This window comes from Vigna umbellata, chromosome 5, assembly GCF_029865625.1.
Source record: "Vigna umbellata cultivar VRB3 chromosome 5, Vumbellata_1.0, whole genome shotgun sequence".
Classification (NCBI taxonomy): Eukaryota; Viridiplantae; Streptophyta; class Magnoliopsida; order Fabales; family Fabaceae; genus Vigna; species Vigna umbellata.
This window is the reverse complement of record NC_142169.1, coordinates 58595694-58619856: the sequence shown is the minus strand read 5'-3', so window position 1 is coordinate 58619856 and position 24163 is coordinate 58595694. Positions and strand designations below refer to the sequence as shown.

The 24163-nt window shown below is 31.1% G+C and overlaps 6 protein-coding genes and 1 non-coding gene across 8 annotated transcripts; 5 read left to right on the top strand and 2 right to left on the bottom strand.

Moving 5' to 3' along the window:
* Window positions 1-468: 468 nt before the first annotated feature.
* TRNAE-CUC (transfer RNA glutamic acid (anticodon CUC)) lies at window positions 469-541 on the top strand. The gene has a single exon. It is a non-coding gene; the product is annotated as a tRNA-Glu (tRNA).
* Window positions 542-2013: 1472 nt separating this feature from the next.
* LOC124840496 (uncharacterized) lies at window positions 2014-2952 on the bottom strand. Its single transcript, XM_047316563.2, has one exon. The coding sequence runs from the start codon at window positions 2824-2826 to the stop codon at window positions 2287-2289; it is 540 nt and encodes a 179-aa protein (XP_047172519.1). The 5' UTR covers window positions 2827-2952; the 3' UTR covers window positions 2014-2286.
* A 4012-nt stretch (window positions 2953-6964) lies between these two features.
* LOC124840500 (protein LEAD-SENSITIVE 1-like) lies at window positions 6965-7880 on the top strand. The gene is made up of 2 exons (XM_047316567.1): window positions 6965-7058; window positions 7165-7880. The coding sequence occupies exons 1-2, from the start codon at window positions 6965-6967 to the stop codon at window positions 7878-7880; spliced, it is 810 nt and encodes a 269-aa protein (XP_047172523.1).
* A 2132-nt stretch (window positions 7881-10012) lies between these two features.
* On the top strand, window positions 10013-11147 carry LOC124840488 (protein LEAD-SENSITIVE 1-like). Its single transcript, XM_047316553.2, has 2 exons — window positions 10013-10159; window positions 10287-11147. The coding sequence occupies exons 1-2, from the start codon at window positions 10066-10068 to the stop codon at window positions 10925-10927; spliced, it is 735 nt and encodes a 244-aa protein (XP_047172509.1). The 5' UTR covers window positions 10013-10065; the 3' UTR covers window positions 10928-11147.
* Window positions 11148-11963: 816 nt separating this feature from the next.
* On the bottom strand, window positions 11964-13127 carry LOC124840483 (GRIP/coiled-coil protein). The gene is made up of 2 exons (XM_047316545.2): window positions 12912-13127; window positions 11964-12227 (listed from the first exon to the last, which is right to left on the bottom strand). Exons 1-2 carry the CDS (start codon window positions 13110-13112, stop codon window positions 12159-12161), a joined length of 270 nt encoding a protein of 89 aa, XP_047172501.2. The 5' UTR covers window positions 13113-13127; the 3' UTR covers window positions 11964-12158.
* A 138-nt stretch (window positions 13128-13265) lies between these two features.
* On the top strand, window positions 13266-17207 carry LOC124840482 (FLUCTUATING-LIGHT-ACCLIMATION protein 1, chloroplastic-like). 2 transcript variants are annotated; one of them, XM_047316542.2, is made up of 8 exons: window positions 13266-13433; window positions 13860-14251; window positions 14511-14616; window positions 15148-15203; window positions 15753-15914; window positions 16104-16187; window positions 16654-16767; window positions 16861-17207. In XM_047316542.2, the coding sequence occupies exons 2-8, from the start codon at window positions 13895-13897 to the stop codon at window positions 16981-16983; spliced, it is 1002 nt and encodes a 333-aa protein (XP_047172498.1). In that variant the 5' UTR covers window positions 13266-13433; window positions 13860-13894; the 3' UTR covers window positions 16984-17207. The 2 variants fall into 2 exon arrangements, with proteins under 2 accessions (XP_047172498.1, XP_047172499.1); XM_047316543.2 differs by having other exon boundaries at window positions 13266-13459.
* A 3836-nt stretch (window positions 17208-21043) lies between these two features.
* LOC124840502 (putative metal-nicotianamine transporter YSL7) lies at window positions 21044-23944 on the top strand. Its single transcript, XM_047316569.2, has 5 exons — window positions 21044-21196; window positions 21390-21487; window positions 21585-21719; window positions 21968-22157; window positions 22853-23944. Exons 1-5 carry the CDS (start codon window positions 21059-21061, stop codon window positions 23942-23944), a joined length of 1653 nt encoding a protein of 550 aa, XP_047172525.2. The 5' UTR covers window positions 21044-21058.
* Window positions 23945-24163: the final 219 nt, after the last annotated feature.

The window sequence follows — 24163 nt, the reverse complement described above, 5'->3', positions numbered from 1 at the left end:
ATTTATAAGCTTTTAATTCAAAACATAAAATGTTTTATTTCAGCTCTTTTAAATCACTTTTACCCTTAAACAAATTGACTAGCTAAGTTAAAATTTTAAATAAAAATTAAAAAAACCTTAGAAAGTTATGCAACTTACCCCTTTACTTTTTATTTATTATAAGTCTAAATCATGGTTTCTATTATTTATCACCTTTCTGTTAAGAAAAATTTAATTCATAAAAATCATTAAAATTGAAATAAGAATATAATATTACAATTTCGCTTTAAGAAAAATATTTTAGTTTAATTTATAATAATTTGCTTTCCGTATTGAAGAGTCAGTGACATGAATTTAATTTCCTTCGTAAGTTAATAAATGACTTAAAATAAGTAAAAATAAAAGTATTGTTTTGATGGAAAGAAAGAAAAAATGGAACAGAAATTAAAAGTTAGGTAAATTATAATAGAAGCTTTAGTTTCAAAGATCTCCGTTGTAGTCTAGTTGGTTAGGATACTCGGCTCTCACCCGAGAGACCCGGGTTCAAGTCCCGGCAACGGAATTTTTTTTTCTGATTAAATAAAAAATCGAATTACCATTAATTTATCTGCTTATATATAATAGCTTCTGATAAGGGGTTTAAATCTTTTGAAATCAGCAAACTCCTATATTAAAACTGAATGCGGCATTGAGTCCAACAATTTTTCATGTATTGAGTTTCTGTGGAGCCTCATAGGACAATGACCCTTCTCTAAGCCTTGGTGTTGATGTAAGAAGGAAGGGCATGGAATGTACTGAAACCTAGGTTTGCTTCAGCTGAAAGGCTCGGAATATACTTAAAACGAGAGAGACATACTAAATATCACTCAAAATAGAAAAGTAAAACACATAGTCGACAATAACTACATAATATATCATGTTTATCAGCATAAACGATTATATTACAAAGATTCTAAACACGTTTGTTTGAAAATCAGCATAATAATTTATATGTCAGTCAATCAATTATGGATATCTTTCTCCCTTTTATTAAAGTAATTTTTACTCAGTTTAGTATAATCCAGTTAACTTTACTTTTAACTCTACTTCTCTTTTCTTTTCATTTCTTTTCCACTTTCTGCTTTACCACTTTAATTCCAAGTCTGGCAGAAATCCGAAGATGAAGCACAAACACCTTACAAACCCAAAATTTCACTGATTTTTCATTTGTTGGAAAGGACGGAGTAACAACAATAACATCACACAAGGCTGCAGTTTTCCTCTTTACTACGATAACCAAAACTAAAAACAATATTGCTTGCATTATTCTCAAGATGCTGATATTGACACAAACTATTCAGCAAAACTGGATACGTGCAAGGCAAAAATACAGCCACAGTTATTCTAAATTCCTTCTTAGTAAACATTATCATACTGCAATCTGACTGGGCGCGAATACTGAACACAACAAAGTACTAACTTAAGCCCCAATGTGCAAATTCTCTGAGTTAATCGATTTAGAAGATTCAATTAGTTTAGCAATACCAACAAGAGTCAACATTCACAAAATACTTTAGAATTTAGAAGCTCCATGATTTCAACAATATTAATACAGAAATACAAAATCACAGATCATTCCATAGATGCAAAATGATGCAGAAGAAGCTCACGGAAGAAAACAAGAACCCAATGAACCCCAACAATATTATATACCAGATCAGACCAAAACCTCTACACAGAATTCTCGCTTAGTCATCCAAAATCACATTGAAACAACAATAGATCGCGTTGAATCATTCTAAATCAAACTAACTCAACAATGTCATACCATAGCACATTAAACTCAGATTTTAACCCCTTTCCCCAGATTTCAAGACAAAATCAATTACAAACAGAATCATTTTCATTCAAAATCAATTATAGAGAAGCTGACCCTGAGTAAATTATGCAACATTCACCCAGAGACACCCAAAATTGAGATTAGCAATCACAAATCAGCAGAACCTGCATAAAAGATAATGATGAAAAACAACGCTTCCAAATAAAACCCGTGAGTAAATACATAAATACTACTATATATGACGACTAGTTCCATATCCAAGGCAATGATTAACGCCAAAAACACCATGGCTCGCCAGTTAGAAATAAAACAACGCAAATACACCAAATTCAAAAGTAAACATGTAACATAGAATAAGCAGACACAAATACATGGCCAAAGTTCGCACCATTCGATACTTTCTCTGTTCAATTCACCTATAATTATTAACAACCAACATCAACCACACGGTTACCAAGAGATATCCCCAATCTCAACATTCGGGGATTTTATACTGAGCCTTTCGCAAGCGTTGGAGCGGCGGCAACGGTCTCCGGGGCGGGAATATTGACGTATCCTAACTTTTTGGGGCTATCGATCTCTTCGTCTGAGGAGAAGTCGTCGTAGGCCGCAGCGTGGTGGCGTATAGGGAAAACAGACCAGACGAGGTACATGGTAGCGGCGGTGAGGGCTCCGCAGCCTACACCGAAGAGAAGCGCGAGGGCGACGCTAAGGATGTCTTTGGTGCGGTCGCGGAGGGAGGAGAAGTCATACGCGGAGGCAAACCCTAGAGGGGCGCGTGGGTTGACGCGCTCCTGCTGTGGGAGCGCGTGGGGGAAGAAAACGTCGTAGGAAGAACGTTTGTCGGTGATGAAAATAGGAGTGAAGGATCGGATCTCGGTGATGGTGGCGAAGGTGTTGGAGTTAGGGTTGCGGAAGGAGTAGGAGGAGATTATGAAGGTCCTGCAAGGACGCGCCGTCACGGAGGTAGCGGAGAGGGCGAGGATGACGGCGGCTACGAAAAGGACGGCGATCGCGACACGGGCCATGAGGGACGAAAAATTGGAATTGGAAGAGAAAATGGGAAGAGATATTGGTGTGAGGGAGAAGAAGAGGGGAATGGAAAAAGATAAGAAAAGAAATTAAAAAAACGAAAGACGAAGGTGGTATGGTGTGAGTTTCCTAATGGTGTAGGTTCCAATAACAAGTCAAATAGTAATTAATTACACATTAAATTACCCTTTTTGAAATAAAAAAAATACTTTGATTCTTTTCTATTTTAATAAAATTTAATTGACTAACTCTTAAAAAATAGAAATTGCTAATTTATTCATTAACATTAAACATTTTTTTAAAAATATATGGTAGATTCCAATGACAAACTAATTGGTAATTAATTACTACGCAATTTGATGTGTTGATAGAGAGTAAATAATTAAAAAATGATAAAAACAATATAGTGAACGCAAATAAAAATATTAGATTTAATGTTTTTGTTTGATAGATGGAAGAAAAATAGATGTTGAAAAAGAATAAAGAATATAAATTAGGAGAAAGATAGAGAGAGGGAAAAAATAATATATATATATATATGTATATTAAAAAAAATATTTTTTAAATTATAATAATTGCTTTTGAAAATGAATAGGGTAGAGTTAAAGTTTATTTGAGTGACGAGTTAAATCTTAAAAGATTTAGTTAGTTTGTTTTACTTTTGAGAGATATATTTTAAATTGGGCAGATCTATTCCTTTTATAGACTATTTAAACAAAAATAAGTAGACATTTTATTTGAAAAAGCCAAAAAACATCTTACAAGCATATTCCACTAACGAGTACATTTAGGGAATACAGATTATGTTGAAATTGAAAAACATTACTTTGACAAACTTTACATTTACTTTTTACTCTCTTAAGAAAAAACATGTATACAAGTCATAAACATGTCAAATGAATATAAGTAATGTGAGATACTAAAATTCCAAAGGAGCATTCAATATCCTATGAATACGGTGGTTGGGGTTTCTAAGATTTTCCATGATAAAATGGCAGACAGTTCAACATTATAAGACCCACAACCATGTCTAAATTTCCAATGCATCTATCTTAATGCTTGGTCTCCTACAATGAGATATTTTGAATAGCTGCATTATCATATATCACCAACTTTAGAAGCTCAATTTATTAATAATATCATGGTTAATTATGTCAGTTACATACACAATTTTCCCCTGCCTTAAATTAACAAAGAAAAAAAAATTGTTTTTAGGTTATGAGTCAAGTAATTAATTAAAAGAAAAAGTATTTTGTCAAAATACACAGAACATTAAGTTATATGATATGATTTGTAATAATAATAATAATAAATTATTGGTTAACTAGCTTAATTTTTTACAACAGGGTTTATGATAAAAACTCATCAAAATTTGATTTTTTTTATTTAAATAGCTCATAATTAAATTTGCAACATAATTATCATATAATAAAAGCATAATAAGCAAGCACACTCTTTAGTCTCTATTCAATTTAAGTCATCACCAAGCGAAACTACATATTTTAATTCTCCTATTAACTTACACTGTTTTTGTTCTTGTAGATAAACTTTTTTCCCAGACAAAATAACAAGTATTGGTTTGAGTGGATTTGAGATGATATGAAAGAATGAATTTATTAAAGAGAACAGAAAAATAATATTTATATATATGAAAAATAGATCAGTTAAATTAGTCCATCTGATAGATTCTAACTTACATGGATTGGATCAAAACAATCCACTTAACCAAAAAATTCTATATTAAAAACAGTCAACAACAACGTCAAATATCTATAAAATTTTATAAATGGAAATATATGTATGATTTTCTTTTAACATGTTAACATTTTATTTCTAATAATATTTAAAACAAATTCTCTTATTAAAATCTAGTTATATATTTTTAAATCAAATTATGCCATTGTATTAATATTTAGTTTTTTTTTTAATTTTATGAAATTGTGTGTATTTTTATTCAATTTTTATATTATATTAGCACTGATTTATAAAAATAATAATTTTTTTTATGGATGATTCTTTTTGAGAAAAAATAATTTATTTTTAGATTAAAATATATTTATTATATTTTAGATGTCAAAACTAAAATTTTGTTAAAAGTCCATTAATATATAATATTTTTTAAATAATTTATCAAAATAAAAAACTTTCAAAACGTGAAAGGATTAAAAAAATGTGTTTTTACTATTATATTCAAATATAAGTAATTTTTGAATGACTTGTTTTAAACGTTTTTCTTTCTTTCAAAATTATTTTATCTTTAGCTTAAACAAATTCAACCTGTATTAAATTTTAAATTTTTTAAAGTAATGAAATTATATATCTAAAATATGATTACTATTAAAAAAATTATTTGAAATAACATTTTATAAAACCAATATTTATCTATTCTTTAGGAATAATAATTTTCATGATTAGAAATAAATATAAATTACCTTCTTTTTTCAAAATTTATAAAATATAATCATTATACTAATTTATATCAAACGTATATTTTTTATCAGATTATTATTGTGTAATAAAATTTTTAAAACTATAATTTTTCTTAAGTATTTAACATTTTTGAAAGATGTTTTTGAGTGAAGAAGAAAAAAAAATATCAATATCATGCAAAACTTAAAAAATGTTAGAAAAATTATAAAACAAATAAAAAAAATAACTGAAAATGTATTAAAAATAAACTAATTTATAGTTTGGGGATCAACTTCACCTTAACCATGTCTCAATCAACTTTATTATTCATCAATGTTATTTTATATGATTGTCCATTTTCTTTTTTCTTTTCTTAATTTTCAAATTATAGAGAACAAAGGGTGGTGGACGGTATGTGGTGGTGATTGTAGTGGACATGTGATAGTAGAAACGTACTGGTCCTTAGATGGTGTTTCTTAGTATAGTGATAATGATGTAGGAGATTGTTGTGAGGATATTGTGTTTAATTTAAGTATTTTATAATCAAGCTGAATAATCCAATTACTATACTATAATCAAATTATATCCATCAGAGAGAACAATTCAAGCGGTAAATATTCAATAAATTTTAAAATTCATTTTTACACAGAAAGAAATTAGCAAATTGTTAAATAATAATAATAATAATAATTACATTTAATTTACCACATTTATTCTCAAAAGTAAAATGATAATCGTCTAATTTTATCTATTAAAACATTTTTTTAATTTATCATACATCATACATCAACTCTAACTAACATTTATTTTAAATCCACTTAAATCACATTATTTTTTATTTAAAATCCAAATAATATCACAATAATTTTTTTATTTCCTCAAATTTATTTACTCACTCTCTTTCAAATCATAATCCAAATCTAAACACACGTTAAAGGGATGTTTAATTAAGAACATATTTTTTATTGTTATTATTACTATATATATTTTGAAGTTTTACTAGATAGCTGTTTAGAAAATAATTTATAAAATGAACTTAGCGTTGTGTGTTAGGTTATAAGAAGTGGAAATCAATTACAGTGTGACTGGTTTGCTGGGAGGAATAAAGTATGTTTTAGTAATATTTATGCCATAAAAGATAGTAATTTTATGCCATAAAATCATCACAAGTATTTTAGTATATATATAAATAACGACATATTAAACAATTATATTTTTAATATAATGTAATACTTCATATCCATCAAACTTATCATGCTTTTGTCTAATTTCACACATATAGCTTCTTATTTATTTATTTAGCTTATTTTAATATTGTATCCTTTCGTTCACTATAAGAAGCTCTTATATACTCATCATTGACGTTAAATATTAATAAAATATTGGAAGGAGGCGGTGAATGTCAAATTGAAGAAAGTGAAACGAAGGTGTTGAAGCAGAGCACAGAGTTCTATATATATATATATATATATATATATATATATATATATATATATATATATATATATATATATATTTCATTCCTTTCTTATTCTACCCAGTTCCTCATTCTTCAACTTTAGAAAACACAAAATAGGATCTGAATGTGATAATCTAGTTAGGAGAAATCAGTAATAAGTGATCAAATATTAGTGACGAAACTCGTCACTGATATTTGCATCACAAATTTTTGTCTGTAGTTTTGATTTTTTAATCTTTGACATACTGAGTAATCAATAAGAGAAAATGGGAGTGTTTTCCAATAAAATTGACAGAGAACACTTGAAACCCGGCGATCACATTTACTCTTGGAGGCAGGCATACATCATTGCCCATCACGGTCTTCTCTTTTCTCCTACTCTTCAATCATTTGATCTTACACTTTTACGTTTCTGCATGTAAAAACCGTTCATGTTTTCTTAAATGTTAAGTTGGTAAGATTGCAGGAATATATGTTGGTATGGGAATGGTGATCCACTTCACAAGAGGAGCAACACAAGAAACTGGAACAGGAACAGGAACAGGAACAGTCTTGAAGCGAGTTCATCGTGATACTCGTGAGACAGGATGCCCTAGATGTGGTTACAAAATAAAGACCGAGGGAGTCACTAGAACCTGCTTGGAGTGTTTTCTTCGAGGTGGATATCTATACTTGTTTGAGTATGGTGTCTCATCTGCATATTTTCTAGCCAAAGCTAGAGGGGGAACTTGCACCACTGCATCTTCTGATCCAACTGAGGCTGTTCTTGTCCGTGCTTTGTTTCTTCTCAAGGCTGGTTTTGGTGGCTACCATTTGTTCAAGAATAACTGTGAAGACTTTGCAATGTACTGCAAAACAGGCTTGCTTGTAGTCACAAACATCAGCGTAGGGCAAAGTGGACAAGCAACATCTGTATTAGCTGCTGCCGGTGCCTTGGTTTCTTCATCACTTGTGTTTATGACCACTAGCTTGTGTGGTCTTGCTTTGGTTGGATGTGGCATGTATTGTGTTAGCAGATATGTTTCTGATATTGGAGTACGCTGTGATGTATCAAAAGTTTCGGTAGAGAGGATTCATGAGGTGGCCAAAGAAGATTGGATGCAAGAAATTGTTGCATGGTCTGGAGAAGTTATTACATGGTCTAGATTATGTGGTCTAAATCAGTATTTACATAATATGTAATCACAGGGAAAACTGATAGTATATCACATAGAGATTGGTTAAGATCACATGATGTTGGACAATGCAATGACAACTCTGTTGCCTATGATTTTTAAAAAGTTTGATTTTTGTTCTAAAATATTTTTCATACACACATTCTCTTAGGTGGGTTTAACGTTGAATCTTTACAATAAATTTCTTCCAAAAACCCATTAAAATATCATAACTACCCTAAATGGGTTGGTAAAAATAATTTTTTTTACAATATTTTAACACAACATACATATATTATTTTATTATTGTTTATTATTTATTTGTTATTGTGCTCAAGTATTAACATATTGTAAAAAAATATGTATATATCATTCTCCTATGAGTTGTTTTTACCTCATTACAACGTTTATGATGAAACTTGAATTGCTTGGAAAGAGTTTAATATGCAAAGTTAATCTTCTAACATCCGGAGGAGGCAGAAAATGAGGCCAACGTAGAGAAAAGTAATGAACAATGACGAAAATTCTCTTCCAGCAAAGAATTTCAATCATTAACATGTTACTAAAGTCAATGTTTATGTTTATAATGAAAGCAATCGAAAGGTGTTAATATACATAGATCTATGAGATAAATGAATAAAGACGAAACCATAACATGGAGAGTATAATAATAAATGTTTCAATTTAACTAATACAATAAGAAACAAATTGTCATTGCAAAAAGTATATATTATTTATTTTAAATACTAAAAATTGGATAAGAGTGTATGGAGATATTTGAACTTATAATAATAAATAGGAAATATAAAGTTTAAACAGAAAGTAACATAAAAGTATTAATACCCAGATTTTTGGTTTATAACCCTTGTTATTAATTCTAGCTTCTTAAAATCAAAATGTAATATTTCAATTGTTTGCTAAGCTGGAAGTTAGACAAACACAAGTTGATTAAAATGATTATTTTTTTCTCAGTCTCAAAATGATGCAAACAGGACTAAAATATTGATATTTAATAAATTTAGTGAATAAAATAATATATTTAGAAACTGAATTGACATGTATTTATTATTTTAAAAAAATTACCAGTAAGTATTTGGCTCGAGTTGGCATGAGGTAAATAGTAAACTTACTATTTTGCTAATATGAGTGTAGTAAATATTGATATCATTTTAAGTTTTGATTTTAACTTCTATAGTTTTTCTATTTCCTTTTTATTTAAAATTGAAAATAATTATTTTGATATCTAATATTATATATCATTACTTAATTATTTGTACTACCAAAGGTCAAATAACTATATATATTGTTTGTAATAGAAGGTGAACATGTGATATATACCTCTAATTTTTTTTAAAAAAAAATTCTAAAGCAAATGATATTCATCCTTTTCAAAATAAATTTTATGAATAAAAATATTGATTTAAAACTTTAGAAGAATAAGAACACATGTTTTGTAGACATTAAAATGAAAATTTATTTATTTTACAAGAACTAAAGATACTAATTTCAAATCTTTAAAAATATAAAATCAAACTCATAAATTTTTAGTCTAATTGTTTTCTTTTTTTACTAGGTCCGATTCTATATATAAATTAAAGAAAAATAACTTAATCGATTAATATTAATAAAATAAATAAAACATTACATATTTACAAATAGTATGGTAAATTTAAATATAAAAATATTTATAATAACATTTATCATAATTTAAAAAAAATCAAATAATAATATATTATCAGTAGTTTAGTGAGTGCATTCACGGTAACAATAGAAAATGAGAGAATCTTAAGGGCAAAAAAATATGTACTTACAGCTAATGAAAACAGCGACAAATAATTAATATTCATGGATATTTATTTTTTTCAGATAACAATATTTTAATATTGGTTTATATTTTCTGTTACTCGGCTTTAAAAATATATGCAGATATTTTAAATATATGTACAAAATATTTTCCCACCGAGAAAAATATAGAATGCGAAACAGCATTGAACATAATAACTATAGAGCGTAGGTAAGTGTGAAATTAAAGTGGAAGGTGCAGAAGCCAAGGAGTCGGTTCCTTCGGTTGGAATTCAAGAACCTGATTCTTATTCGTATTTATTATCACTTCATTCCTTTCTTTTTCCATTCTTCACCTCTACAAAGAACACACATAATTCTGATAATCTAGCAGTTTTTGGCATGCTTTGTTAACCAGTAATCTGAGGGAAATGGGAGTGCTTTCCAATAAGATTGACAGGGATCAATTGAAACCAGGAGATCACATTTACTCATGGAGGCAGGCTTACATCTATGCCCATCATGGTCATCTCTTTTCTCCTTTGTTTATTCTCTCTAATGTCTAACACTTTTAGGTTTATCTACAAATGTATTCATATTCAGGTGTTTATCTTGATGGATTTATGTTGTCACTGAATTTGTAAGATTTCAGGAATATATGTTGGAGAGGGAATGGTGATCCACTTCACAAGAGGATCAGCCCAAGAAACTGGAACAGGGACAATCTTGGACCGTCTTTTTACAAGTTCATCACCCCTTCATAATACTTGTGATATTTTATGTCCAAAATGTGGTGACCAAAAGAGAAGTGATGGTGTCATTTGTTCCTGCTTAGATTGTTTTCTCTCTGGGTATGATCTATACTTATTTGAATATGGTGTGTCACCTGCACTTTTTCTAGCCGAAGCTAGAGGAGGCACTTGTACCATTGCATCTTCTGATCCAACTGAAGATGTTGTTCACCGTGCTTTGTTTCTTCTTGAGAATGGATTTGGTGGCTACAATGTGTTCAAGAATAACTGTGAAGACTTTGCAATTTACTGCAAAACAGGTTTGCTTGTTGTTACAAACATCGGTGTAGGGCGGAGTGGACAAGCAGCATCTTGCTTGGCTGGTGCTAGTGCTGTAGTTTCTTCACCACTGAGATTCATGGCCTCTGGCTTTGGTGGCCTTGCATTGGTAGGATGTGGAATGTATTGTGTTAGCAGATATGTTTCTGATATTGGAGTACGCAGTGATGCAGTTAAAGTTCCAGTGGAGAGTATAACTGAATTATTATGCAAGGAAGATTGACTATAATCTAGATAGAGGTTTATACAAAACTGTGGTGTGTTATGGGTAGTTTGATTATGTTATGAAAATTACTAAGTTAAATATTTACAGGTTAAAAAGCAGGAGTTAACTTGTCCATTCTGGAATTATTTGTTTATTGGAGGATGCCAGGAAAAATTAGAAAATGATATACACTGTTTCTCTTTCCCTTGTTACAACAAATTTTTTGTAAAAAGTTATCTCACAATTTTTTGATCCCAAAAAATTTCGACATAAATTCAAACTTGTTCTCTTACAAGTCTTAGTCGCGTGGTATGGATTAGTATGAAGTATTTGCATTTGACTAAGTATTTATTGTCTTTTGGTACAAAGAGTCATCTAAGGAAAAACGACAATTATTAACTTCTATGGTTTGCTATTAAAATGATTGAAATCACCTTGCTCGTGTCACTTGTTCATATGAGGAAAGGAATGGGGTAGAAAATGAAATCAGTTGATATTATTTTCTAGCAAAGGAGTGCTCTTGCTTCGTCAGGATAGATAAACTAATAAACAATATTTGTATTTGCCTCTTCTAATTGGATAAACAAACAAATGGAAATGAAAACTTCTAACAAATCTCCATTATTAATATGTTAGGTAGACATTTTTTATAATGAATAATACATTATAGATGAAGTAAAAGAAATGGTTAACATGATCTCTTTGTGTTTTATTTATTTAAGAAACTCAGATCCAGATTTAAACCAATCAATAAAAAGCTGTGAAGCAGCATAAATAAACCAAATATGATCTCTATTGGTTCGATTACCTGCCCTAAAAATCAAAAGTAATCTTTCAAATTCTACTCTAGAAGAAATTAGAAAACGATGAAACTGATGCGTTGAAGCAACAGAACAAATTCCAAGATATGTCACCTAATCCATGATAAGGATTAAGGAACATATGAACTAAACCGTAAACCAGATTTGAGATAGTTGAGCACAGCACTTCCATCCTAGACTACAGGAAGGAGACATCGAATGAAAAAGAAATGAGATATAAAGAGACAGCAATATAAAAGCAAACCTGTATACTTAACGTTGCTATAACTAACTGGAACATAAAATTGTACAAACTTTTTAGTCTCACATGTTTTACATACAAAGTTACATTTAGATACAAATACAAAAGGGAAATCCACAAATTACTGCATGGCGTACTAAGAATACCTCTATGGACAAAGACATCCAACCAGATCAAACAAACTCGTCTAAAAAGGCCAAAATTCTGGTCCACCGGGCTTCTTTACAAACAATTGATTGTATTCAGGCCTTGATGTCTGCAATTGAAGCAAACAGTTATTGTTAGAAATTATAACTCTCCCAAAACTCAGAATATGTGATCAATGGAGAAGGGGTAGAGAGGAATGGAATTCAGATGGAGAAAAGTGTCATACCGCTGATCATTTAGGAATGCATTCAGCTAACTAGCCTAGTTAAAAGCACTTGTTCAATAAACTCTCATCACATGAGGACTTATATATCTTAAATTTGATCATAAAACTTGTTGGAATAAGCTTAAAAGAGAAATTTCGCTAATAAACTTGTTAAAACAAGCTAAACACAACTTTACAAGATCAGATAAATTCCACAAATCTCTTCCACATGTGCATCTATTCAGCGAAACCTCCATACGAAGGAAAATAACCTTTTTATTTCATGAATCAATAAGGCAACACCAATATGGTAAATATTTAGTCATATAATTCATTCACGAGAATTATAATTTAATTAAGTACAAAAAAAAAATCAATAACAGGGTCCGCATAGTTCCCAATACATTGATCACTAATCCTGCATAGATATTGAATTTGAAGCAAAATTGAGATCCAAAGGTCACAATTTGAGCCTAGTTTTAATTACAGGGTAAAACCTATGAAACCATAGACAATTTAACCACATAGAAAATAACGAAAATTTGAGGAAATTGGGTGGTGGGAAAACAAAGACAAGAAGGTACTCACGATGTCTTTGAAGAGAAGATAAGCAATGAAGAAGAAAAGAAAAAAGAGGATCTCAAACTCCGCGTGTCTCACGAAGGCGAAGACCGCCACAATCGCCCGAGTCAACAACGACTCGTTCCGATTCTCGCCTCGCCTCGCCATCGCTGTTCTCTCTCTCACACTTCCGAAACACAACACACTCTTGTCAAAGAAAAGAACCATAAAAATGGAAACGTTTCTCTTCAAACGGATCCGGGTCGGGTACCAATACTTCCTGGATCGGCCCAATAATCCTATTTCTCCTCGGCCCAAAACGACATAGCCATTCGCGTTTTGTTCTTCACCAATTCTTACACCTTTCTGTCTTCACCGCCATTGTCCATCCTTGTGTTTTGTGACGACAATTTACAACCATTTTTTGATAATTGAAATTAGAGTTTCAATTCTCATATATATTTCCACAAATTCAGTTCTTTAGATTTGTTGTGTTGTGATATTAATGTTCTTCTACAAACTCAAGGTGTGTAGGAAACTGGACATTAGGTAAAGTCTTCTGATAATATTGTAAGGTGACGAAATCTGTTCATTTACTTTTCATCTCGTGTTTAAATATGTAATGGATTCCATATTGATTATGAATTGCATATGAATTTTGCATTTTCAATTTATATTGTCATTAATTATATTCTATTTATGTGTATATAAGATGAGTTGATGTGCATAAGATAACTGCTTCCACTAATATTGCATTTGACTCTTGTTTGAGATGATATAACAAGTTTCTGCAATTAATTGTTGGAATGGAAAGGGGTTTGAGATTCTCAATCTTCTACACATTATTATCTCGACGAAATCTTAGACATCCCTCAATATATATGCCTAGATAAAGGGCATCGTTTTCCTTATTTTTATTCATTAGAATTAATCTTCGATGAATGTTCTCTACTGAACATGTTTAATTGAATGCAGGACTTGATTTAATTTGAATTGTATTAGAAAGACAAATGGCCTTGTTGAGAAGATATGTTGCTGCTAGTGCTGTTGCCTCGTTTGTCTTCTTGCTGTTCTTGTTGGCTTGCAACCTTAACTTGGCTTCGGCTTCCTCCGGTGGTGTGATGGGAGGGAGTTTCTTCGATTCTGATTCAGATTCAGATTCTTCGTCCTCAGAATTTTACACTAGGGATTCAGAATCATACAGAATGATGCATCATCGTGATAATGTCGAGTCTAATGACACTGAGCATGCAAAGGGAGGTCACGCTGGAGTGCCCTTCTTGTTTCTATTCTTCATGTTGGCTATGTTTTTGTTTGGATTCTATAAAAACAAAAATGGAAATTCAGTTACTGTGCTCAAGCTTCAGGTTGGTAACTTGAGTTGCTCTGATCCCTCTTCAACTACTTCCAATGACTAATAATGAATTTTATGCTGAGAATGCAGAAATGTTTGCTGGAACTTAGATTTAGGATAATGTTTGTTTTTGTGTCACTTACTAGCTTGATATTTTTGGTTTGAACTGATATTGTTATGAAGTTTGAGAGTGCATGCATTATCACAGTCATTGGTCCTTGCGTTTTCCGTTTTGAGTTTATTTTTAGTTTTGTTTTGCTGTCTTGTGTAAGGTTGCAATGTCGGGTGGGAAGGGAAGCTCAATACAAAGGGATCTAACTAGGATTGCAGAAACTGCAGATACATCATCTCGGGATGGGTTGAAATATCTATTGACAGGTAGTTCCATGAATTGCTTTTTAGATTTTTCGTGCATGATGTGGGTCTTGTGAGATATTATTTGTATGGTTTTATTAAACCAATGTGAAAATAGGTTGTGTTATATATTTTTATCAGTTGGTGTGGATGTGATGGTGGGAGGGAGGGTATATTTTTCTTGAGTTATCCTCCTTAGCCACGGTTACTTGTTATAGCTGATAAACTTTATAAGCAATAATATTTTTGGTATAATGCTTCTTGCACGTCCCTAAGAAGCAAATCACCTCAGTGTGTAGGAGTAAAATAAGGTAGAAATTACTGTGATTAGGAGTGAAAAACTTGTACATGAATATGATGCCTTTTGTCATATTAGTGGGCACGTAGGAAGTTTTTTGTCTGTAATTCTGCGAACTATAGTTATAATTACAATCTACTGTCAAAGTTCTTGAGGCTGTGTTTTTATATTTTGTTCTATGTTTTGGCTAACATTGAACATTTCATTATCTATACAAGGCTCTGTATTTGATGTTCTTAGTATTTAACATGTGACAGACACAATACATAGTTTGGTTGGACATCTTGGTCACTGTGTAGCAGGATATTCATTTGTAAGTTCACTCCTTCTCCCGTGGCCAAATTTCAATAGTAGTTGTTTGTTGGTTATTAGCAGGAGTTTAAAAAAAATTAAACCAAACCGAAGCACAAAAAGTGAATCATTTTTATAAAAAACTGAACCTCACCATTTTTAAAAATAATTCAGTTCAATTCAGAAGAATCATTTACTGGTTCAGTTCAATTCTTTGTGTTGAACCAAATCATAAACAAATTAGAGGTGCTCAAAAGAATTTAATTGAATCGAACTGGTTAAGAACCAAACCCAACCTTTTTTTCCATGAAAAAAAAGAGCCACACTTTTTCCATAGAAAAAAAAACTCAAGCATTTCTTTAAAACAATTTGGTTTTCTCAAACAGTTATCAACTTCGTCTCCATTCTTTGTACTGGACCAAACCGTCAACACCTTATAAGTTAATATGTATATATGTTTTGTAAAGCTAGATGGTGTTGGGTTTTTAGTTAAAATATATGCATCTAAATTTTCTGTAGCTAGGAAATTGTAACTGTTAAGAGGTGATCTCTAATGAACCATCTTTGGCAGGTGGATCTAAAGCAGAGTAAAGATGATGGGGAGAAATGCTATTATCAGTTATCAAATGAAGAAAGGACGAAATTTGATGAAGAAACATTGGTTAATTTGAACAAAACAGAAAAAAGGAACACAAGAATCCAGAGTGATGAGATTAACAATGAAAGCTCAGTGGTATGGTCTGATTAGTAAAAACCTAGTCTAAAATATATTCCAATTTCTTGGAATCCAGCATGCAAAATGATTACTGTGATGCACCTTTGCAAAAAAGTGTTCTCCACTTCAATTTTAGCTCTTTGGAAAATCACAGTTTTGCATCTAATACCATCAATAGAGATATAAACAATTAATATTCTGCTGCAGTTTGATGGAAAAGATATTAAAGAGGAAAGAAAAATATTTGAAGAAGAGAAACTTCTCAACAGGTTTGGCAACGAGTACATAGTGGTATGGTATGATCGCTTTCTGCATGTATATTATGTTTATGTACTAGTATAAACTTTCATTCCACTCCTAATTTAAGCATAAAAAGATTTCAAGTGCTTCAGTTCCGCAAATTTTTCATCCTTAGTTGCTTAATTTGTATGATCTAACAAACAGGGTGGCACGAGTGGAAGATTTCACTATTCACATTGGATACTTCAGTTCACTTTTATCTTGAAAATATTTTTAGATGTAACTCATTCCTAAGTGTACTTAATAGGCACTAAAACGCGGATAGCAGGAAAATATTTCTAAGATGAAACTCATTCCTAATTATCTCATCGTTAGGCGCACATTTATGGTTGGATTGAAAAACCTGAATCCAGAACATGTATATTGAAAAGACCCTTTTCTTGTGAAAGTTGAAAATTCAAAAATGAAAAAAAAATTGCTTTTGTTTGTTCTTATACTCATGACGTACTTATGCCAGATAACCATCTTGGTAGCTGCTAAAGGAGCACATAAGCTTCCTAACGTCTATGGAGCTGAAGATATGAAGAATGCCCTGCAAAAGCTTAGAACTGTTCTCTCAAGCAATTTATTGGTGAGAGATCACTAATCAAATCAATCCATTTTTATATATTTGAATCAGTGTCATTTGTTCATCAGTACTAACAACAATTTCAATTTTCTTCAGGCTGGGAAGGTGTTGTGGACCCCACAGAATGAGGATGAGACTCTTTCAAAACGACAACTACTTGAAGACTATCCTCAATTAGCAAATTGCATGAAAACCTTTCTTGTTAAGAAACACGAATGAAACAAATGCATAATCACGTTTTCTGTGCTAAACTATTCCCTTAACTTAACTTCTTTTCAGGTTTTAAAATTAAAAATCTATATAAAATCAGTCCAATGTGTTCTTAGGTTTTAAATGTGAGTTTTTATACATTTAATTGTATACTTGAACCTAAATTGCATTGACAGTGTAAAATATCTGTACATTTGTTATCCAGTTATAAAGAAAGTTCTTGTCTTTTATTATTTAAAAGTCCTGCCATGCATTATCTCTGATTGGTTGACAATGAATTTTCTTTTGCACCGACCAGTAATAGAGATTAAACTTGTAATTCAACTACAAATAGTTAAAGAAATTCAGCCTATATTCAAAATTATATAAATTAATTTAAAGCGTATTACCAGTATTTTTTTGCACACAATCATTTAATCTATTAATGCTGTATTATATGTATATATAATAAATTTGTTCATTTTTATTTTAATTCCTTAATAAATTTATCTAGATATTTTTTAAATAGTTGCAATGTAATACCAAAATCAAATTCTTTTCGTATAATTAATTTTAAACTAAAATTAAATTCGATCAGATTTATTAACTACATGTAATCAACACTTTAACTAAAGTGAGGTAGTTATCAATAAACATAACACCAATGGACAATAAATACAATAAACATAATACCTTTACAAATTATTTTATTTTATTATTCAACGCAATAATTCTTTAAAAATATTCTCAAATTCATTAGCTTTTAACACCAATTATCTCATAAATTCACTATCAATAATGTTGGTTTGAGTGAAAATGGGCTCATTAATATAACCTAGCATTCATTCATATATTATCATTTACTTAAACAAAAGTATAAATATTTAATTTTTTTGATATATTAAGTGCACTATCAATATATTGCTGGTTTGATTGAAAATGGAATTCTTATATTAAGTGAAACTTCTGTATTAAAAATAATTAAAAAAATGAGATTTTATTAAATACGATTAATCAATCTACTGTTAAAGATTAGTTATCAATAAAATCAATAAATATATTTTTCAATAATATTATATTAACTAATAAAATGTGTTATATGAAAAAATAGAATCTAATTTTCTTGCATAAGCATTATAAAGATTTTTACACAGTTAACAAACATTAAAATAAATATTGTTGTGTGTCCAATAAGAACACGCAATTTTCTTGCATAAGCATTATAGTGACTGCTAAAATATAGCAATGAGAAAAAAAAAACTAGGAGAAGAAAGAAAGAAACAAAAACGAAAGAAATAGTTAAATGAGAAATGAGAAAGAATATAAACGACAATGAAGACAAATGAATCTCAATTAGGACTAAAATGGAAGAAAATGTGAAATTACAAGGGAGGAGAAGAATGTAACGAGACTGTGTCTTTCAATTATTTTAAAACCAAAGTCTAAATATACAAATAATTTTAAAAATACCATCACATTTAAAAATTTTCTTACAACCAAAATCTATTCGATGAAATTAAATATTTTTTTTTCACCAAGTGTCTATAGAATTTCAATAATATAGTTGAGTTGAAAGTTCATACCATTAAGATTATGTTTAAAAAAATAGCATACTATTAGAATTAACTTAATATACCATTTTTAAAATATATAGTTTTATTTGTTTTTTTCTCCAACACAACATCATCTTGTATAAAAAAAAATCTATAATTTTTTTTAAAAATATTTTAACAGTATGATATTCTATAAAATATTTTAACACAAAACATCAGGTTAAGAAAAGTAATGATATTGTGAAATTAGAAAACATGTGTACATCAGGAGAGGAGGTAAAAGTCAAAGGTAAAATGCAGTGCGAAAAGAGAGGAGGTAACATGTGTGTCTGTGTTCCAAATTATAAGAAGCAATAACAGACGAAAGAAAAGGTCAACAGGAGAGTTAGAAAGCAATAAAAGTGAAAGTGGAAAAGGAGAGAGAGAGAGAGAGAGGCAAAGCAGAGAGAATGGTTTGGGAAACAGAGGTGGAGAATGGTAATGAGGAGGTGGAAGACACATCTGTTGAGAAGGCGTTTGAGGGGAAGGTGGTGCCACAATGGCAGAAGCAGATAACACTGAGAGCAATGGTGGTCAGTTTGTTGTTGGCAGTGTTGTTCACATTCATTGTCATGAAACTCAATTTAACCACCGGAATCATTCCGTCGTTAAACATATCGGCAGGCTTGTTAGGCTTCTTCTTTCTCAAGACGTGGACGACTCTGCTTGCTAAAATAGGAATGCTCACTCAGCCATTCACTCGTCAGGAGAATACTGTTATTCAGACATCTGTTGTTGCATCTGCTGGCATTGCTTTTAGTGGTACCACCCTTTCTTTTTTAGTGGATCAAACTCATGCATCCAATATAACAAAGAAATCTCATTTCCTCCTTCTTCTCCTTTCTCACACCATCTTTTCAACTTTTTTATGATCAAATCAGGGCTCTATGTTTTGTTGTCAAATAATCCAATGCAGATGATCTCGATAAAACGATGTTATAACTTTCTCCTTTTTAAATTTTGTATGCATGCACGCAAAATTCTGCTGCTATGAACTTTACAATTATGTCATTATAAAATAAATCTGTGTAGTAGAGTTCTGCATTGGTCTTCCCATATTATTCAAAATCTTCTTAGTTGAAAGGAGTTATGTGCATTGTGTTTGTCATTATACATCTTCTAACTAGAAGAGGGTAAAATTAATTAAACAACTATAAATTAACGGTACTATATTGAAAAAAATAAAAAGTGAACGTTTTAACTACTCATTAATTTAAAATTAATTTATTTTATACCTTTTGTTTGTTTGAAAATATCTAAAGTTGTAGTATGCCAGCTCGAACAAATTTTGATTGAGATTGATTTAGTCGAATTTTGTCGATTTTTTTTAGAACTGACTCACTAAATTCAGTTGATTTTCGGTTCAGTTGAATCATGATTGGGTTAATGACCAACTTTTTAGAACTCGGTTAAATTTGATCAACTTTTGGTCAAAACTGACTCAGATCTAAGTCAAGCTTGGCTAGGTTAAACCTAGGATAATTTAGGTTGAATCGAGTCCAAGTGAAGTTAGATCAAGACATAACCATGTCAAGTTAGGTCAGGATGAGTCTTGGTCAAATTAGGTCAAGATGAGTCTTGGTCAAGTTAGGTAAGGTTGATCCTAAATAAGGATAGGTTAAACCAAGTCTAAGTAAGGCCTAGTCAAGTTAGATCCAAGTAAGACCAAATAGGATCGAACATATATTATGCCAAATTAGACGTATGTCAAATAGTGTTAAGCTAAGCCAAAGTTGGACCAAGTCGAATGAGACCCAAATTGGGTCAAGTTGACAAGATTAAGATCAATCTAATGTAAAGTGAGTCTAAGTTGGACTGAGTAAACCCAAGTTCAGGTCAAGTTAAGCTTAGTCAAGTTAGGCTCAGTCAAAACCAATTTAAGTTGAATTCGGCTAGATCTAATCCAGGTCAAGTTGAAATTAAGTCAAGTCAAACCTAGGTTAGTTTAGGCTCGAGTCTATTGAATCTATTTTGGGTTAAGTAAAGAATAAATCAAGTGAGTCAAACTAGACCTAGCTCAAGTCATGCTTGGTGAACTCGAGTCAAGCTCAAGTCATGTTGGACCAAGCCCAAATAAATTTAGGTTTGATTGGGTCAAACCCATGTTAAATTGGACTTAATCGCCCCATAGTTAAATTAGATTTGGCCACATTAAATCTGAGTTGAATCAATTCAATTATAAATTTAAATTTAATTTCTGAGTTGAATCAATTCAATTATAAATTTAAATTTAATTTCGAGAAGTTATGCAAACTCAATTAAATATAATTTAAATTAGATTGAAAAAATACACTGCAATTTGATTTTGTTAAGATGGATTTGATATATCTTTATTAAATCTACATTAGATTTTTAAAATTGAATCCATGATCAACAAGTAGTATATACTTTGTTGAAATTATAGTCAATGCTTTAACGGCTAACTCATTTCTAATGGATAAACCTTATTTTCAGTTGACACTTCTTTGATTGGATTTGCTTGAACAGGTGGTTTTGGTAGCTATATCTTTGCAATGAGTTCAGAAGTAGCAAACCAATCTCCTGAAGCTAATGGTCCACAGGATATTAAGAACCCAAGTTTAGGATGGATGATAGGATTTATTTCCATTGTTAGCTTTTTGGGACTCTTTTCAGTGGTTCCGCTTAGGAAGGTACACTAATCTAAGGGCATCCAACAAGTAATCAACAACACCAATTATTAGTTATAACAAGCATCACTGAAAATGCAGAATAAGTTTATAATTTGAATGTCTAATTGTAAATTTTCCTTCATGGCATATAATTTTCTATGCATGAATCTTCTTATCGATTGAATTGAGTTTTATTTTCCTTTTTTGCTGTTAGATAATGATTGTAGACTTCAGGCTGACATATCCTAGTGGTACTGCAACAGCTCATCTTATCAACAGTTTCCATACAACAGAGGGTGCCAAACTAGCAAAGTAAAAATTCGGCCCTGGTTATTGTAAAACCTTATTTTTCTTGATTAATACAGCTTTAAAATGTTTTTAATTTCTTATTTAACACATTCCTTTCTAGGAAACAAGTACGTGTGCTGGGAAAGTTCTTTTCCTTTAGCTTCTTGTGGGGTTTCTTTCAATGGTTTTACACTGCTAGTGATGGTTGTGGCTTTAATAGCTTCCCTACATTTGGTCTTGAAGCCTATCAAAACAAGTATGTGACTACATATTTCTCATTAATGAATAAAACAGGAAAAATGAATGCACTGTTTGTGTTTTCTTTCTGATTTTTCCTTTCCATCAGAATGTTTTTATACTTAATAATGAGTGCAAATTATTCAAAGTTGACCCAAAGAAGCTCAATGCTAACTTAACTTTTTTATTGACATGAACTATCTGTAATAAAGTTTTATATATGTATTTTAGTTCTCAGTCTATATACAATATTTATCTATATAACAGGTTCTTCTTTGACTTTTCGACAACATATGTGGGTGTGGGGATGATATGTCCATATATAATCAATATATCCCTTTTGGTTGGAGGAATTCTATCTTGGGCCATCATGTGGCCTCTCATTGATGCAAAAAAAGGAGATTGGTACTCTGCAGACCTCAAGTCAAGCAGCTTGCATGGCCTTCAAGGTTACAAAGTAAGTTTTCTTTCCACATTTACAAACACCAGACATCTTCTAAATTGAAAGGTTAAATATGGTTTTAGTTTATAAACTTAAAAGTGAAATTAAAAAAAAAAAAAAATATATATATATATATATATATAATTAAACTTTAAATTTGAATTGATATAATTATCATAATTCAACTGCGTCAATTTATTTTACATATCAAACACATTTTAAGACGACTTTTGAATTATTTATACTATTTTAACACATTTTACCTTAAATATCAGATTGGAAGATTTAACAAGTAAAAAATCAATTTTATTAGATTGAAAAAATTATATCAATTCATTTTATTAGTTTGTAAACTAAAATATATTAAAGTTTGAGAGAGAAACAAATTCTAAATTTTGCTTCCAAATTTAGAGACTAAAAGCACAGTTAAGCTTAAATTTAACTGAAGCATAGATATTTAATGAACTTCTTTGTTAAATTGTTTACATAATCAAATATGGTTATTTGATTAAACATATCATATTAATGACTACACTAGTATAACATGCATTATTGTTTTGGCACCCCATATTAATAACTTGCACGGAACAGACAGGTAGTATCAGTATGATACAACGCAGTACTGTAATAATACTATTGTTCTCTGAATAATATTAATTGAGGAACATGTTCTGGTCAAACAGTCTTGTTAATGTATTCTCCAAGTGCAGGTTTTCATAGCCATAGCAATGATTCTCGGTGACGGTCTATACAATTTTGTTAAGGTTCTCGGTCGCACTTTTATTGGTTTGTATGTGGAATTCTTCAAAAAGAAAGCGAGATCATCCAGTGATCCCGACTCATCTTCATCACTGTCATATGATGATAAGTGTAGGACAGACATGTTCCTCAGGGACCAAATTCCTGCTTGGTTTGCCCTTACTGGCTACGTTATCATTGCAGTAATCTCTGTTATAATTGTTCCCATGATTTTCCATCAACTCAAGTGGTACTACATTGTTGTGATCTACGTGATTGCACCAGCACTGGCATTTTGTAATGCATATGGGTGTGGACTAACAGACTGGTCCCTTGCATCCACGTATGGAAAATTAGCAATCTTCACTATCGGTGCATGGGCAGGAGCTTCTCATGGCGGTGTTATAGCTGGGTTGTCTGCATGTGGGGTCATGATGAATATTGTATCCACAGCCTCTGATCTGATGCAGGACTTCAAAACAGGTTACATGACAATGGCTTCACCAAGGTCTATGTTCGTGAGCCAAGTTTTTGGAACTGCAATGGGCTGTGTCATATCTCCTTGTGTTTTCTGGCTTTTCTACAAGGCCTTTGGAAACCTTGGGGTTGCTGGCTCAGCATATCCTGCTCCTTATGCTCTTGTTTATCGTAACATGGCGATACTGGGAGTAGATGGCCTATCAGCTCTGCCAAAATACTGTCTCATCTTTTGTTATGCCTTCTTTGGATTTGCAATAGTTATAAATCTTGTACGGGATTTGGTTGGAAAAAAGTGGGCGGAATTTATCCCTGTTCCTATGGCTATGGCAATACCTTTTTACATTGGAAGTTATTTTGCCATTGATATGTGTGTTGGCAGTTTGATCTTGCTTATTTGGCGGAAGCTTGACAAGTTTAGTGCTGATACGTTTGGATCAGCTGTGGCTTCTGGTTTGATTTGTGGGGATGGAATTTGGACTCTTCCTAGCTCCTTTTTAGCTTTGGCAGGAGTCAAGCCACCTATCTGCATGAAGTTTTTGTCCAGAGCACAGAATGCAAAGGTCGATGGATTTTTAGAATCTTGATATCATCACTTCATTCATTTTCTACGTTCTTTTAAAGCTACATTAGTTGTAGTACATTTTCTGAATGCGTGCTATTTTGCCTTAATCATGAAAACCAACTTCATGCCTTTAATTTCTAAACTCACTTTATTTTCGTTCTTTCTTCACAGCAAACATCACCTTAAAAATCGATTTTATGAGTTAAATTAGACTTAAGTCCACCTTTAAACATTATATCAT

Coding starts and splice junctions, on each gene's coding strand:
- LOC124840488 (XM_047316553.2), top strand. CDS start 10,066: ATGGGAGTGCTTTCCAATAAGATTGACAGGGATCAATTGAAACCAGGA. Junction 10,160..10,286: donor TTACATCTATGCCCATCATG/GTCATCTCTTTT, acceptor GTAAGATTTCAG/GAATATATGTTGGAGAGGGA.
- LOC124840482 (XM_047316542.2), top strand. CDS start 13,895: ATGGCCTTGTTGAGAAGATATGTTGCTGCTAGTGCTGTTGCCTCGTTT. Junction 14,252..14,510: donor TTACTGTGCTCAAGCTTCAG/GTTGGTAACTTG, acceptor GTCTTGTGTAAG/GTTGCAATGTCGGGTGGGAA. Junction 14,617..15,147: donor GTTGAAATATCTATTGACAG/GTAGTTCCATGA, acceptor AACATGTGACAG/ACACAATACATAGTTTGGTT.
- LOC124840500 (XM_047316567.1), top strand. CDS start 6,965: ATGGGAGTGTTTTCCAATAAAATTGACAGAGAACACTTGAAACCCGGC. Junction 7,059..7,164: donor ATACATCATTGCCCATCACG/GTCTTCTCTTTT, acceptor GTAAGATTGCAG/GAATATATGTTGGTATGGGA.
- LOC124840483 (XM_047316545.2), bottom strand. CDS start 13,112: ATGGTTCTTTTCTTTGACAAGAGTGTGTTGTGTTTCGGAAGTGTGAGA. Junction 12,228..12,911: donor ATCTTCTCTTCAAAGACATC/GTGAGTACCTTC, acceptor CTTCAATTGCAG/ACATCAAGGCCTGAATACAA.
- LOC124840496 (XM_047316563.2), bottom strand. CDS start 2,826: ATGGCCCGTGTCGCGATCGCCGTCCTTTTCGTAGCCGCCGTCATCCTC.
- LOC124840502 (XM_047316569.2), top strand. CDS start 21,059: ATGAGTTCAGAAGTAGCAAACCAATCTCCTGAAGCTAATGGTCCACAG. Junction 21,197..21,389: donor CAGTGGTTCCGCTTAGGAAG/GTACACTAATCT, acceptor TTTTGCTGTTAG/ATAATGATTGTAGACTTCAG. Junction 22,158..22,852: donor ATGGCCTTCAAGGTTACAAA/GTAAGTTTTCTT, acceptor CTCCAAGTGCAG/GTTTTCATAGCCATAGCAAT.